Below are 14,465 nucleotides of genomic sequence, written 5' to 3'. Positions count from 1 at the left end.
AAGAGACTGTCACAAAACCAAGGGTAAACCAAAATCACACAAGAACTAACATTGGACTGTCGTGGAACCAAAAAAGGGGAAATAAACCAAAGTAAACACAGAGATGGAGATTCACAACTGAAGGAATAAACGAAAAACCAACACACTGACCTTGAATTGATGATGAGGAAGATGCAAATGCAAATAACCTTCGTTAATACCTTTTATTCTTGAATCGTTTCTGGTTTTCATAAATTGTAATAGCAAACCATCCCAAACCGGATTATACGGGTTGGTTAACTATAATTGATTTAAAGCTTAGGTCACCAATTCGATACTTTCGTAGTGGATGTGTTGACCCTAAAAAGTTTCACGCCACCAGGTTTCGAATTGGTACTTTGTCGATAATGTAACGTTGTTTTCTGCTTAAACCGCCTATTGGCGGGTGTTCGAAACTCATCATCCACCTACAGGTGGCAGATGTGTTGAGGTAATCTAAATTACCTCTCTTTTTTGCTTTTTGATTCATTTGTAATATCAGGTCTGCGTTAACAACATTACCGAGTCACGGTTTAGCATATATATAATTAAAATTTTAAAATTAATATTATTAGCTTGAGTACAAGAAACCATTTACATGGTTTTTTTTGTGTGGAGAAGTCTCTTTCAAGGGATCATCAAAGAAAGAATCTTGAACCACAAGTTACATAGATAGATCAAATCATTTACTAGAAAGTGGGAAACCAATCCCGTTGCGTGTTGTCGGAAATGTTGCAAACAACATACTACAAAACACCCCTACGCCAACGGGCAACGCCGTGAGAACCTCCAATGCTTCAGCTGACGGTGCCGGGAAGAAACAATTTACGGCGTTCCGATCGAATAAAACCACCGCACCAAACACGAAAAACGACATGAAGGCGTGAACAAAATCTATAAACCTTAGCTTGTATCTCTTTGATAATTCTTGAGGAAGAGTTGTGGATCCATCGATGATCCAAAACCCGTGGAATGTTGCGAATCCGTAGCAAATAGTACCGTTTTTGTCTTTGTAAGAGTCCGTGAAGCTAAGTATAAAGCAAGAGAATCCACATATTGCCACTAGTGTCGATGTCATGATCTTGCTAACTAAATCGCATTGACCGCCGTTTGAGAAAATTGGCGATAAGAGCTGAAACGCGAGAACCGTTCCTGTTGGCAAGAGATTGGCTAAATGAGCAGTGGTTTGAAACGTTTGACCTATTGCCTTTTGTATCCATGTTGTTCTTTCTATATCTGGAAAGTCTTTGTCTTGTTCAAGAAGTGGCTTTTTGATGTCTTCTTTAGTACTTCTTTGATGATCTTCATCAACTTTGATCTCCATATCTTTGTAGTTGCTTTCCTTTTGTCTCTATGTTTTTCTCTGATTTTAGGAAATGATTTGATGTAAGAAAGAATGATGAGGAAATCTAAAGTTGAGGACATACTTATAATAGAACAAGGTGAGAGAAAATAAGCTTTACACTTTACTTATTCCTTGCAAGTAACCTTTGAGACCAAACTAAAGTCTTTGTTTAAGTGAAGCATGTTCTTTGCACACTTTTTTATATTTATGAGAGGATTATATTTTTTTTCTTTTTCTTTTAAGATAATCATACGTTTTTCTTAACGTCTCTATTTTATAGGTTCTAAAATATTGTTTTAAGGTTTCTATGGAGTTTCGTGACATATCCGAGTCCTATGAACAATTCTATGTCTTTGTAATTTTTGTTTACGTTCTTTAATTTATAGTAATTCATTATGTTAAAAAAACAATTATTTTGTTTGTATTAAATCAATTTCGTAAATTGTTATTCCGAGTGGGAGTTTTTATTCAAACCGTGTCAAACTGTCAATTGTCAAGGAGAAGCGCCTTGTATTACATCATCTATAATCGTTTAAAAATAGATAATTTTGATCTCGAGCATGTTTTCTCATTTTTAAAGTGGATATAAGAATAATCTTTTAGATTATCTCGTAATTTTTTTAAAATATGACTAATCCGTCGTGGAGGTCAAGTAAGGTCTTGGGTAAACATTTGTTGAATTAACGTAAAGTGCTTAGTCAACCCACGAATTTTCATTTCTTTCACCTTTATAGTTCCTTTTTCAAAGAATCTTTATTTAGGTATTAGTTGTATCATCGTTTTAATTGTTAATTTACGAAACCTCATGCATTGAGACCTGCACGTTGTACATTTTGTTAATCTTAAAATACCAAATTATTTTCTAAGAACATAGAAAGATACAAACAAACAAAAAGGTTATGGAATGCTCAAGAAGTTGGGCCTTTTAAGTACCAGACAGCCCAAATGTTGAGTAATTTTTGGAAGTGGCGTTAAAAATTGGATAAAACTGAAGTTATTGACGCCACTCTTAATTTTTAAAGTAGTTGAACTGTGATTCTTTGAACATAATTTCTTATGTTTGTAAATCCGGTTTCGTATTCTTATGATTTGATCGTTGCTTGGTGATTCTCTTTGCTGCATAGTTCTCATTTCTTCAGTAATATTTTTTATTATTATTGTTTTTATCATAGCTCATGAATTAGTTTATAAAGAATCACATTCGCATGAGTATTCTGATGATTATCAAGTGCACGAAACAATAAACATCCTGAGACTTGGAAGGAACGATCTTGTCATAATTTGGACGGTGGACCTAATTTGCTTTCGTGTGGAACAAGATATATTTATCTTCTTCTGTTCTTTTGGCTTTGTGGTAAGTTTTAGGTTTCCTTTATTCCTTCCACGTTGATTTCTTTTGTTCATAAATAATAACTTTATATTTCTATGTTAATACACTTGCGCCTACTTTTATCTAGTATATTTAAATAATTACCCAAACCAAATTTATTTCCCTTTTCACTTATGCTTTTATAATATAAATTATACATATGTCAATATGAATTATTAATTCACGTTTTTAAATAATAATTTTTAAAAATTAACTGATTAAAATTGAATGGATTTGGAAAATAGATTTTGTTAATATTTTTAAGATACAGATACATTTTCAAGATATAAATAATAGTATCATTGATTATGTTGAAATTCGGATATATAACTGATTATGTTTGATATTTCAGTATAAGTCATTGATAGCGTTTTACAAATTTATCTCTGAGAATATAGTTATGCACACAGCTCTATTCACTTCTGATGTTCTTAGAGGAGTATTTCGTACTGCGTTACATGATTTTATCCTTTTTATTTCAAACTTCCATTTTAACAGATACAAATACCTAATATTGGTTTTTTTTAAGATGCATTTACATATATGAAATAATTATGGAAAATATTATGCCATTTGACATATATCGTATATGCTAAAACTTAGAAACTAGTACCTAAAGAAATCGTGTTCCAACCATAGTTACACAGATGTGTGTATATAAATACCAGCTACACAAAAACCAAGTTAACAAAACACAAGATCTAAACATCTACTCCAAAAAAAAGTATGAAAAACTTGTCAGTCTTTTTATTTGTTTTAAGTCTTTGCTTGTTCAACATGTATCCGGCGGCGGAATCAGGATCGCGAACGAGCTTAAATTTAACAAAAATCTTTGGATGAGATGTTATTGCAAAGATGACGTTATTGGTCCAAAAATAATACCAATGGGACAAGATTATTCATTTTATTTTGGCCCTAATTTTTTTCGTACTACGCGTTTTATGTGTACTTTGAACAAGGTTCTAACTATAAACACTATCAGAATTTTACAACATTCAAACTTTTCAGTAATTTAGATAACGGAGGTCTATGGGATTGGAGAGCAAGAGAAGATGGAGTTTATTTAAAGAAAGAAGTTGAAGATGATTCTATTGTTCAGAACCCAGTTGATTTGCATAAAGAGTATGACTGGATAAATTAAAAAAGTTAACAATATATCTTACAAAAAATTGTATTACGTTTTTAAACAAGAAAAAAATAAAAGTATCTTGATCTGGAGTATTTTATCAACTAATTAAAAATCAAATAAATAAAAAACTGAAATTTACCGAGATTGACTCAAATTTTAGCAAATCAATGAACTGTGGGAAGTCTAAATTGAAAAGTCTTTTAGAATGTATATATACTCATATGAAATAGTGTGAGAGTTTGCTACATATGAATTAGTAATACAAATAAAGTTTATTCATCATAGTTTTGTATGCTAATTTGAAGCTAATGGAGGGATTTAGATCTCTCGAGAGATAGTTGTACAGAAAGTAACTCTTATGAGTCTTATAACCCGCGCATTGCGTGGGACTATAATAATATTGGGAAAAGGGTATTGAGATGTCTAGGCTTATAATTCGCGCGTTGCGTGGAACTATAATATATTTTATTATTAATGTGATATGTTGAATATTAATATAATTATTCACTATTAAAAATATGTCAAATTTATTTTATTAATCGATATATAACTTATCTATTTCATTTAACATTTTTCATAAATTTTTATTTTTATTTTTTCGGTATACACTCGTCATCTCTTCCATCTACTCTCTTTTCACATTCTATTATCACAATTATAACATATTGATTTTTTTTTGTCAATTATAACATATTAATTATGAAGACATATTGTAACTATTTTTCATCTATTTTTATCTTCCAATACTCTTTTGTTTTTTTTCGGTTGAGTGATCATTAATTATTAACATAGGCATAAAAAATCTTAGAGAATATACCCACCCTTTGTCGCCAAGTTTTTTTTAAACAATGTTGTAATACAATTAAATTTTGCTTTCTAGTAATATATCTCATAATTGGACTTGTTTATATTCATAAACATCATATTATAATATCAAATATTATATTTTATCTCAACTGTTTGACAAAAGAAAAATTATGTTCACATATATAATTTTTTATACTTTAAAATATGTATATTCTAGTATGTTTATATGTTTTATTTTGATTCTCCTAATTCTACAAACTCATAAGACTCTAACTTAAATAGAATTATTTTAAAAAATTTAATTAAAATTTTGCAATATTAAGTTTTCTTTAATATGTTTAATTTCAAGTAATCTTATACATTTCTCTTAAATATATACATTATTTTAATTTTGGAGCACTTGATTAATATTTGCTCACTTTTTTGATATACCTTTTTTTTATAACAAATTTCATCAATTTGAAAACGATATATAACATAGGTCACTCAAAGTATTCTAAATAATAATATGCTGCAAATCCTTCTGCTTTTAGTCGGTAACATAAATTTATAATTTAACACTAACAAACATAGTCTCAAGTTTTAAATACATATGTATATATATATATATTAATTATATTATACTATAATTGAAAATAAAAATACTGACTTTTAATCGATAACATGAATTTATAATCTAACACCAAAAATTGAATAACCTCTTGATTTAAAAAAACCTTAAAATTTTTGTGATTATATTTTATAAAAACTTCTTTTCTATATCCTAATAACTGTAACTCTTGAGTCTTGAAAGTAATTGTTGTTCCATTAAATATATGATAACTTTTCTCCTCTATTTCTAGTATTTTACAAATATTTTCACAATTACTATATGTTATGATAAAAATATATAATTTTATATTTATGTAATTTCTATTCACATTTTAATTTGATATTTTTTTTGTTGTATTAAAAAAAAATCCCATAATAAAAAAACGTAACAAAAAAACACTAATTTCCAGTAATTTAAAATAAAATACCAAAAACGAAATATAAAAAAATACAAAGTGAAAATAAAAAGTGATGATGTCGAAGAAAGAGAAGAGAAAAAATCCAACTTTAGATAGATAGATGTTAATACACTTGCGCCTACTTTGAACTCAAACCCCCCATAAATTTAAATTCGATTTTTATATTTCTATGCACATATTTCGATATACATATTTCCCAGGGTTGGTTCAGTTAATTCGGTTCTATAAAAACTAAACTCTACGTAATGTGAGCGGTTCGGTTGTAATGTCCATCCAATCACGTCTAAAACGTCCTTATTAACCTGACCAAGTCTTGTCCAATTTGATACAAATTCGGTTTGTATTGTAAAACCAAACCGGTCTGATAACCTTAAAAAAATTGAAGCCCCTCCAAAAAATAAAGTCAGATACAACAAATCCAAATTCCAAAACCAAAAACCTCCTTCCAAAAAAAGACAGTTTACAAAAAAAAAAAACAAGACCAAATTAATAATCTCAACCTGAGCAACAGCCAGAGGATTTAACAGCAGTAACATCATCCTTGTTTCCGATATCAATGGTCTGTCCTTTAGGTAAAGACATGGGATCTCCAGTACCATCAAGAGCTTTACGGCTCATTACACGATAGATCTGAGTCAATACATGAGTAAAAGCTTGCTCAACATTTGTAGCATCAAGAGCAGAAGTCTCCATGAAAAACATGTTCTCTCTCTCAGAGAACGCTCTAGCTTCGTCTGTGGGAACCGCACGAAGATGGCGAAGATCAGCTTTGTTTCCAACAAGCATGATCACAACGTTGGCATCTGTATGGTCACGAAGCTCCTTGAGCCATCGTTCAACGTTCTCGAACGTTACGTGTCGAGTTATGTCGTATACTAGAAGCGCCCCTACTGCTCCTCTGTAGTATGCACTCGTGATTGCTCTGTATCTGTATCACAAACAAAACGAAATTGCTCAAAAACAGAGACGGAGAAGGAAAAAAACAGAGAGTTCTTGAGGAATTTGTTACCTTTCTTGACCGGCGGTGTCCCAAAGCTGAGCTTTGATGATTTTCTCGTCGACATGAACGCTTCTTGTGGCGAACTCTACACCGATGGTTGACTTTGACTCGATGCTGAACTCGTTTCTTGTGAATCGAGACAAAAGGTTTGATTTCCCGACGCCGGAGTCTCCGATCAAGACTAGTTTGAAGAGGTAATCGTAGTCATCGTCGGCTCTGTACGCTCCCATTATTTTGAGATCTTTTGATCGATGTAACGAAAACTTAAAAGAAGGATTCAAAGAGATGTTGTAATGATCTTATGAAATGGATGATGTGTATGTTGTGTTTTGTAATGAAATGAAACAAAGGGGTAGTGGGTAACGACGAAACCTTATTGGTTTTGTTTGTCTTTTTAAAAAAAAATTATTATTAATTTGAGATTCAATGATTTGTGATTATTTATATGCATGACTAAGCATATGTATTATGTTTTTGAAAGTCGTTGGAAAGATTAGAGAACAAACATGTTTGACAAAATCTTCGGGTTTATGGCCGCCATGAACTAGTAAACGCAGAAACAAAACACTTGCAGGAAATTAAATATAAATATTATCTATAAGGAATATTTCTTAAATTCAAATTTATAGTTTTTGTCCAATTAAATCACTTGGAAACTATACCATATAATTTGGTATTTTTCTCATGACTTTTTCAATTTGTGTAGTGTTTTAATTTCTAAGAATTTGTTGTTGTATATGCTACTAAATAAGAGACGTATGTTTAGACCTTTAATTAATTGAATGTGTAGAGATATCATAAATCATACCGACTCTAAAGGGAAACTAGTAAGTGTGTATTTCTGAGAAATTACGTAGATCTTGTGGTATTTATTTTAGACAAAACATATGTGTGTGAGTGCATGTAAATGTTAACTATAAATAGAATTACTTTAGCTCTTAATTGACTAACAATATTTCACAATTTGTTTTCTGGTATAATTTATTTGACTTGATTTTTTGATACAGAACACTTGGTTTATAAAAAACAAAAACCACTCAACTTGTGAACTCTTTATTATTTGACTCTCATGTAATTATTTTCATTATATGACCTGTTTAATTACCATATTTTTTATAGTATTGGTTTGAGAATCATTGACCACAAATAATTCAAGAATTTTAGATTAAAGAGAGGCTCTAATTCATTGGTAATGGCCAAAAACTCTAATAGAAAAATAACACAACAGTACAAGATTTTTCTCAACATTGTAAAAGGTATAAGCCAATCGACCTATAAATTGACTTTGTTTTTCATTGGATTTTGGAAAAGAATAGCATAATACAAGAGCACAACCTATCACCGATTTGATCTTAATCATCATCAATGTCCCAAGTGCACAGTTTCATCCACGGCCAGCGCCAATGCAGCAGCAGCACCAACATATTTGTGTGGAGTTAGCTCCAAAAGTTGGTCTTTAGCTTCTTCAGGCAAATCCAAACCTTTGATAAACTTTCTAATGTTTTCTTCATCCACAGCTCTTCCTCTTGTTAGCTCCTTCAGCTTCTCATACGGCTCTGGAACACCGTATCTCCTCATTACCTTTTTTTATGATACCATATTAATTCCGTGAATTAGCGATACAAGGCATAACTTGATCGATATTAAAGACTAGAAAAGTCGAGAAATTTACAGTTTGTATCGGTTCAGCAAGGACTTCCCAAGTATGATCCAAATGTTCTTTTAACCGAGCTTCATTAACCTATATCAAGAACATTCTTAGTTTATGACAAAGTGGAACAAAGCTTAGGGCTACGGTAATAATAATACCTGAAGCTTCCCGATTCCCTGAATCGCGCTCTTGTAAGCAAGAAGGGAGTGTCCTAAAGCTACACCCATGTTTCTCAAGACAGTTGAATCGGTTAAATCACGCTGCAGATTGTAAACATCATTTTCAGGGTCCATTAGTGTTAGAAAAAATATACAGGAGACACTTGATATGGAAAAAAATGGTCAGACCTGCATTCTTGAAATAGGAAGCTTCATGCTGAGAAAAGCAAGCTGTGCATTTGCTATACCTAGATTCCCTTCACTGTTCTCAAAGTCAATAGGATTCACTTTGTGAGGCATTGTCGACGATCCAATTTCACCTGCTTTAGTTATCTGCATTCAAACTTTCAAACAATGAGACGATGTTCCCTTTCCCATTCAAATGATTTGACATATGTTTTTTAATTTTCTGTTAATACTTGCCTGCTTAAAGTACCCTAGAGATATGTAGCTCCATATATCTCTGTCAAAATCGATTAAAATATTGTTGAATTGGCTAATAGTATTAAAAAGTCTAGCCATATAGTCATGGGGTTCGATCTGCAAAACCCACGAGAGAACAATCAATTAGTGAAGAACTATATTAATCGCTCCACCAGCAAGAGAAACTATATTTACCTGAGTCACGTATGGGTTGAATGTTAATCCGAGAGAAGTAACAAACTCCTCTGCAACATGAGGCCAGTCGATATTAGAATATGCGGAAATATGAGCGTTGTAGTTCCCAACAGCACCAGCAAATTTTCCCTTAAACTTAGTTTCTGAAAGATATCTCCTTTCTTCACTCAACCTCACAGCAAAAATCGCCATTTCCTTACCCAAAGTTGTCGGAGAAGCTGCCTGCATTATCACCAGTGCTTCAACATAGAGATAGACAGAACTGACATACTGAAACAACGGAAAGGTAAATTGGTGAGAGAGTTCTCTTTTGACATTACCTGCCCATGAGTATGTGAAAGCATGGGGACATACGCAAAACTCTTAGCCATCAGAGAGATGGACTTAATCAGCTCATCCATGGTAGGAAGTATAACCGAACTAAGTGCTTCTCTAAGCATCAACGCATGGGAAAGATTGTTGATGTCCTCAGACGTACAAGCAAAATGGAAAAACTCAAGAACCTAATCAATTAAAAGACAGAGCAATTTAGTTACAGAGCATCCAAACCCTAAGAACTTAGAAGCGAGAGAAAAGTTCCAAAAACCTTAGCAATCTCCGGATGTGATTCACACCTTTGTTTCAAGAAATACTCCACTGCTTTCACGTCGTGATTTGTTACTCTCTCAATCTTCTTAACTTCCAATGCATCATCCATGCAAAATCCATCAATGATGCCTTGCAAATACTCCTGAGCTTCTTTGCTAAAGCTTGGAACCTCAGTGACTTCAGGGATATTTGAAAGCTTAAGAAGCCATTTGATCTAGCAAACATATACAAAAAGATCAAATTTTTGGCAAATGGGTGCATTAGAACAGACAACTAAACTACTCGCACAAATCTTCACCTCGACAAGTACTCTGAAATAGATCAACCCAAACTCGCTCATAGAAGAAGCCAATTCATTAACTTTTCCCCAATAACGTCCATCCAAAGGCGATAACGCAGTTAAATTAGACATCTCCAAGTCTCTGGAACTAGCACCAGCCATTGCTATCACCTAAAGCATATCCATTTAATCGCCAATTCGTATAGAAAAAAACCATCAGATTACATCCAAGACACAGCTTTTCAGCAAAACCCATTAACAAAAATTAAGACTTTACCTTTCTTGAAGTCGTTAGCTTGAGAGAATCAGTAGGAGAGACAGAGAACGAGACTCTCGGAGCCAAGCACAGCGATTTTGATGGGTTTAAGAGACTTCTGGTGGTTGGTGTAAGGCTGAGACAAGGGATTTTGGTGTTGGTTAAAGCCATTGAAGAAAAAATTGAGCTCTTTAGAATTAGATACCAGAATCAAAGCTTAGAAGTGAGTGAGTGTGGTGGATGCTTGGCGTTTATGTACCGTCGATAAATTATTTTAGGGTTTTAGGAGATTCCGATTAAACAACAACACACAGTTGTGCATTTCTATTATTTTCAAGATTCCATTTTTACCCTTGTTAGCCCATCTTATTACGCTTATACGTTGGATGAGCCCCTGCCCTTCAAAATAGTTAAGCAAAACTTTCATAATTCAAATATGATTGTAACAACAAAACAATACTCATGTGTTTATGTGTAGAATTTAGTTTCTTTTCAACAAATATTTATATATATATATATATATATATACAAGAAACGAATTTACAAGAATTGATTCCTATATATACACAAAAAAACCCTACATAATTCTTATACTGTATATGAAGTTTTTTTTTTTTTCTTTTTTGTGAAGAAATATAGAATAAACAAATGTTTTGACATAATCATGTAATTATTTATATATTTTTTCTGTCAAAATGAAGATAATAATGTGTCCAAATAATCACTTCCCAAATCCTCAAACTCAAACAATCCAAACACATCACATAATGTCTCTTCTTCGGTAACCATCTTATTCATTTTAACTTCTTGAAACATAAAATCTTCGTCACTCCTTGGTCTCTTTCTTGAACCTAACCAAGTTTCTCCACTCCCAAGCAATCCACAAGTCTCCCTATAATCCTTAGTTGAAGGATGACCAAGAGTACAATGGTTTTCAACTATCCCATCGTCAACGAGTTTATTATAAGCCATGGTCGCTTCTTTTTCTGTTCTCGATCCTATTTCGTGGCCACTTCTCAAAGGTTGGGATGTATTTGAGCTGCTGTATATAGAGCAGTAGTTTGGGGCGCAATCCATTTCCATAGCTTTAATAACCGTCTCGAGTTGAAAATTTGTGTTAGCCTTTTGAGTCCCTCTTATTCTAACCGCGGCTTTGTCGTAAGCCATAGCTGCTTCTTCTGCAGTTTGGAACGTTCCGAGCCAAACCCTAACACCGTTTCTTGTCGAATCCCTGATTTCAGCTGCAAACTTTCCCCACGGACGCCTCCGTACCCCCCTGTATTTCCTTGTTTTGCAAGAAGCCCGAGAAGACAAAGAACATGAATCAATGGTAGGGTTGGTTAAAGGGTCATGAATGCTTTTGTTTGGGAAAGAAGTAACCGCGTTGAGAAACTCTGTCCATTCTTGGGCCTCCATCGACATATCTAGGCTTGGAAGCCATTCTTTAGAATCTTCCGGTATGTTATCAAGAGTAGGCAACGCTTGCCAAGTTCTAGAAACTTCTGGAACATGACCTGATGATCTTTTATCGGGTTGTTGTGCTTTTCTGATGTAATTCGCCCAAACATTCTTTAGGATCTCTCCGTCTGGTTCTTGAATATTGCCAAAAGCCATTTTGAAATATTAGAGAAGTATGTATTGGTGAGATATAGGACTTTTTAAAGAGATCGTTGCTTTTGGGGATTTTGTGTGTACGTTGAATGGGAAATCTGCGGCAGGATAATTGGAAAGTACAGTTGGTGAAACTTGTTTTCCAAGGTACTGACCACCTCGTTTCATGTAACTTATTCAGGGTTTTAGGTGCCACACGTACAAAATCAGGGTTTATCTGTACCTTAATTAATATTGTAATGTTTCTTGATTTTGAAGTATAAAGATTGTGTACTCTTGAAAAAGACTAGATGCAGACTACTATTAAACATCTCTTTTTTTTGTTTGAACGACCAAATAAAAGACGGCTTTGTTTCTTTATTGTCCATTTTCGTGTTTACTTTTGTTGTAAACTTGAGTTTTACGCTTCATGAGAATATATGATGTGTTCCCACGAGAGGCACAAAACTATTTTGGAGAATTGTAATTCTTGTTCAAACGGTAATAAATTTAGTTTAACAGAGCTTCTAAATTACTAGATTTAAATATGGATTGATGAACTCTAATAATTGATTAAACTCTCTTGATTATGGGTTAAGTTTGTTGATAATTATTGATTTACTATGATTGTAGGTTTATGCCTAGCCACACTAGCTTCCTAGAATATAAATGTGAAGCGAAATCAGATCAAGTGTAAGACCTAAGTCATTAGCAGCCTTTTCTCCAAGTGCTTATTCGTATCATACGATTTTTGACGGTCTAAAGATTTGACACAATGATGAGAGGCAAATAAAATATAAATGTATGTGTAAATTTCCAAATAGAGTAAGATATAATCATCCACATATTCCACACGCTTTGAAACATATGTAGTGTACAATTTTAAAGAGAAGATAATTAAGATCTTTATTCAATGTATTAGCATTAGCAATTAGTTAGAAACTTTATAAGATAGGTTTCAAGTCATCCATCTCACAGCTAGCTAGCTGTTAAATTAAATATATAAAACTAGATAGATACTAACATTTAATCTATTTTCTTTGGGAAAACTCTCCTCCCAAGGAGGAATGGAGTAGGAGCACAATAAAACCAACTCCTAGTGCTAAACTACTAGCCTACACACCCTTGGTTACTGTAGAACTTTCATCAAAACTATACATAAGTACTCAAAGCAACCACGTACGTGATAAATCTCAACATAAGTTAAATTTGATCTTAATGCGACACATATATATCAGTGGAATCAGAATCGAGAGAGAAAGATGAATAAACTTAAATTCTCATTAATCATCAAAAGAGTTTGTTACAAGATCTTTATGCTATACATGTGACCTTAACCGGTATTAACCAAACTAATCAATCTAAATTAATCTAATAAACCGGACATTCCAGAGCCCTTAACCGACCTACTATATACAAGTATACTCTCTAATAGCCCCCTCAAGATGAAGGTACAAAAATGTTGTAAACACCTATTTTGGAGATTATTTCCATGAATTGAGCTGGATGTAACAGTTTAGTAAGGACATCAGCCAACTGACACCCTGTTTTGACATACATTGTCTTAAGAAAACCAGAGTCAATCTCTTCTCTGATCTTGTAGCAGTCCAAATCCACATGTTTCGTTCTCTCGTGGAAAACTGAATTATTGGCAATGTGTAAAGCTGCAGTATTATCACAGTAGAGATAAGCAGGTGGTTGAAACGAAATCTTCAAATCAACCAAAAGACAAGAAAGCCAAATAAGCTCCTTTGTTGCCAATGCCATCGCTCTAAACTCAGATTCTGCTGAGCTTTGAGAAACTGTTTCCTGCTTCATCGATCTCCATGAAACCAAGGAATCACAAAAAACATACAGTATCCCATGACAGACCTTCGATCATCAGTGCAGGTTCTCCAGTCTGCATCAGAAAACCCTCGCAGATCAAATTTAGTATCAGCCGCATAAAACATGCCTTGTCCAACAGTGCCTTTCAAATACTGCAAAACTTGATGAACAACCTTCAGGTGAGTATCACGAGGAGCATGAGAATACTGACAAAGTTTATTAACCGCAAATGCTCAGGTCTCGTGATCTGCAAATACATGAGCTTGCCCACCAACTTCCTGTAGAATCTGGTAATAAAACACCAATTTCTTTGTTCAACTTCACATCTGGATTCATTGGAGTGGGGCTAGGTTTGCATCCAAGAAAACCTGTTGTAGATAACAATTCCAGAATATACTTCCGTTGACAAAGAGTGATACCTTCAGCTGACCTTGCAATCTCGATACCAAGAAAGTATTTTGCAGGTCCTAAGTCACGCAGCTTGAAGAACGATTTAAGTTCCTCCTTGAAATCACTCACTGCATCATCACTGTTGCTCACGATAAGGATGTCATCGACATAGACAAACACATAACTTCAGAATCAGATTTGATAAACAGAGTATGTTCTCCCACCGATTTCGTGAATCCCATTCTACACAATGTAGCAGATAGCTTGAGAAACCACTGCCTAGAAGCTTGCTTCAGACCGTAAATTGATTTATGTAACCGCAAAAATCCATTAGGTGGCATGACCTATCCTGTTAAATCTGCATAACCTGGAGGAACTTTCATATATATATATATATATATATATATATATATATATATATATATATAT

The 14,465-nt window shown here is 33.4% G+C and overlaps 4 protein-coding genes and 1 pseudogene across 4 annotated transcripts; 1 reads left to right on the top strand and 4 right to left on the bottom strand.

Annotated features, from left to right (window-relative positions):
• LOC104718476 lies at nt 666-1,413 on the bottom strand. Its single transcript, XM_010436236.1, has one exon. It carries the CDS (start codon nt 1,340-1,342, stop codon nt 701-703), a length of 642 nt encoding a protein of 213 aa, XP_010434538.1. The 5' UTR covers nt 1,343-1,413; the 3' UTR covers nt 666-700.
• LOC104720258 lies at nt 3,459-3,873 on the top strand (annotated as a pseudogene).
• On the bottom strand, nt 5,900-7,070 carry LOC104718474 (ras-related protein RABA1e-like). Its single transcript, XM_010436235.2, has 2 exons — nt 6,688-7,070; nt 5,900-6,606 (listed from the first exon to the last, which is right to left on the bottom strand). The coding sequence occupies exons 1-2, from the start codon at nt 6,906-6,908 to the stop codon at nt 6,174-6,176; spliced, it is 654 nt and encodes a 217-aa protein (XP_010434537.1). The 5' UTR covers nt 6,909-7,070; the 3' UTR covers nt 5,900-6,173.
• On the bottom strand, nt 7,861-10,509 carry LOC104718473 (adenylosuccinate lyase-like). Its single transcript, XM_010436234.1, has 10 exons — nt 10,251-10,509; nt 9,992-10,144; nt 9,692-9,907; nt 9,426-9,608; nt 9,106-9,327; nt 8,911-9,027; nt 8,677-8,820; nt 8,488-8,589; nt 8,351-8,419; nt 7,861-8,259 (listed from the first exon to the last, which is right to left on the bottom strand). Exons 1-10 carry the CDS (start codon nt 10,398-10,400, stop codon nt 8,041-8,043), a joined length of 1,575 nt encoding a protein of 524 aa, XP_010434536.1. The 5' UTR covers nt 10,401-10,509; the 3' UTR covers nt 7,861-8,040.
• Nucleotides 10,920-11,843, bottom strand: LOC104718472 (ethylene-responsive transcription factor ERF091-like). The gene has a single exon (XM_010436233.1). It carries the CDS (start codon nt 11,841-11,843, stop codon nt 10,920-10,922), a length of 924 nt encoding a protein of 307 aa, XP_010434535.1.

Source organism: Camelina sativa, chromosome 10, assembly GCF_000633955.1.
Source record: "Camelina sativa cultivar DH55 chromosome 10, Cs, whole genome shotgun sequence".
In the NCBI taxonomy this organism is placed as follows: domain Eukaryota; kingdom Viridiplantae; phylum Streptophyta; class Magnoliopsida; order Brassicales; family Brassicaceae; genus Camelina; species Camelina sativa.
The sequence above is the reverse complement of the archived record's forward strand: the minus strand, read 5'-3'. Positions and strand labels throughout refer to the sequence as shown.